General features: G+C 47.9%; 1 protein-coding gene across 1 annotated transcript; it reads left to right on the plus strand.

Annotated features, from left to right (window-relative positions):
* Positions 1-645: 645 nt before the first annotated feature.
* LOC129339661 (olfactory receptor 2D3-like) lies at positions 646-1,578 on the plus strand. Its single transcript, XM_054994243.1, has one exon. The coding sequence runs from the start codon at positions 646-648 to the stop codon at positions 1,576-1,578; it is 933 nt and encodes a 310-aa protein (XP_054850218.1).
* Positions 1,579-2,305: the final 727 nt, after the last annotated feature.

Below are 2,305 nucleotides of genomic sequence, written 5' to 3' on the forward strand. Positions count from 1 at the left end.
AACATGCTCAGGGTAGATTACATCAAATAAAAACATTTTATGCAATTTACATCATAAAAGCAATAAAACCATTTAACAATTTCAATATAATGGCTAATACGCCAGACAGCAAACAGATAGTGGATGACTCTGATGGGTAGAGCTCATCTCATCTCATCTTTCCAGGCTGGCAGAGGCCTAGCCCAGCCTCAACCATATGCCTGGCAGAACATCTCTGTCTTACAGGCCTGATGGAAAGATAATAAATCCTGCCGGGCCCTGGTCTCAACAGACAGAGATTTCCACCAGGTTGGAGCCAGGACAAAGAAAGCTCTGGCTCTGGTCAAGATCAGGCAGGCCTCCCTGGGGTCAGGGACCACCAATAGTTTATCTCCTGATTGAAGCATCCTCTGGAGCACACATGGGGAGAGGTGGACCCACAGATACACTGGTCCCAGTCCATATAGGGCTTTATAGGTTAGTACCAAAACCTTGATTCGGTACTCCATCTAGCCAAGTTTGATGAGATGGTTTTGCATTTCTCAGGTTACACAGATTAAAATACACCTTGTTTAAAAAATGTCCATTTCAAAAGAACGTCACTTGGTCTTACCGTTATGTCCCTTTGTCTTACCTTTACCCTTTCACTGCAAGCAAGAAGCCAGGATGGGAACCGAGAACTTCACCTCTACGATAGAGTTCATCATGGTGGGACTCACCAACAACCGAAAGACACAGATACTTCTCTTCTTCTTAATCCTCTTCATATACTTGTTCACTCTTGTGGCAAATCTGATGATCATCATCTTGGTGCGAAGAAACTCCCACCTCCACACCCCCATGTACTTTTTCTTGACAAACCTCTCAGGCCTGGAGATGTGTCACGTCACGACCACCATGCCCCAGATGATGACTCACCTTCTGACTGGAAATGGATCCATCTCCTTTGCCCGTTGCATGGCTCAAATGGCCGTTGTCTTATCACTGGGCGGCACTGAATGCTTTCTGCTGGGCGTCATGGCCTATGACCGCTACTTGGCCATTTGCCGACCCCTAGTATATGCCATTGCCATGGGCAAGTGGCAACAACTCTGTCTTGCTTTAGCTTCCTGGCTATCTGCTTTCTTCCTGGCGCTGGTAACAGTACTCTTCCTAATCCGTTTCCCCTTCTGTGGCTCTAACTATGTCAACCATTTCTACTGTGAGATACCTGTGGTGATGAAACTTGTATGTGGTGACATTCGTGTCACAGAAGCTATGCTTTTTTTTGAATCGGCAGTGGGTCTAGTGACCCCCCTGATTGTTATTCTAATTTCTTATGGACTCATTCTGTCAACTGTGATACGAATGCAGTCTACCTCAGGACGCCAAAAGGCTTTCTCCACATGTGCCTCCCACATGGTAGTTGTCACCATTTTCTATGGAACTCTCCTTTATATGTACCTGAAACCCCAGGCAGGCACATCCCCTGATCGGTATAAGCATACTGCTACCATTTATGCAATCGTGACCCCTCTCCTGAACCCTATCATTTACACTTTGAGGAACAAGGACATCCACAAGGCAGTGAACAAGATGCTGCAGAGAAAAGGATTCTGAACCAAAATACTGATATGTTGGTTGCTGGGCTTGGTCTTGTTTTCGGGTGCCATTATGCATACCATCCCAGAATGACTTAAGTGTTGGGTTTGCACATGTCAGATCAAGTCTCTCCTCAGTCATAAAGTGCATTCTTTGGTCTTTGAGATGGTACTGTATGGATGTATCTTTTCCCATGATGCAGGCTACATGCCACTTCTGGGAGCGCTCCTGTGCTCTGCAGAGGGCTAAATCGGACTCAATTCAGCCCGAATCGGTCCAGTATGGAGTGCAAGAGCACTGCTTGGACAGCATGACAGGTTTTGGAGTGCTCCTGTGTTTCGCAGAGGCCCACTTTGGGCTGAATTGGACTGCTGCAGAGCACGGGAGTGCTGCCAGGGCAGCATGATGGGCCATGGAGGGCTCCTGAACTGTACAGCAGCCCGATTTTACCCAAATTAGGCTGCTGCAAAGTGCAAGAGCACACCACGCCACCCGGGAGCGCACTCCAGGAGGCATGTTTCCCGACCTTTCTCCCCACTAGCCAGGTAAGCGGGGAGTGGTAGAGGATGGGAGTGGAGGATCCCCCATCACCAGTGGGGGATTGGTACCCTTAGTTGGCTTTGGTTAAGTATTTGGATGGAAGGCTATCAAGGAAGACGTGGTTTGCTGAAAACGCCAACAGGGGGTTGCTAAATGTCAACTTGGGCTTGATTGCACTATCCACGACCGGCAATGCACTTAAACA

Source organism: Eublepharis macularius, chromosome 12 (genome assembly GCF_028583425.1).
Source record: "Eublepharis macularius isolate TG4126 chromosome 12, MPM_Emac_v1.0, whole genome shotgun sequence".
NCBI classification, from domain to species: Eukaryota; Metazoa; Chordata; class Lepidosauria; order Squamata; family Eublepharidae; genus Eublepharis; species Eublepharis macularius.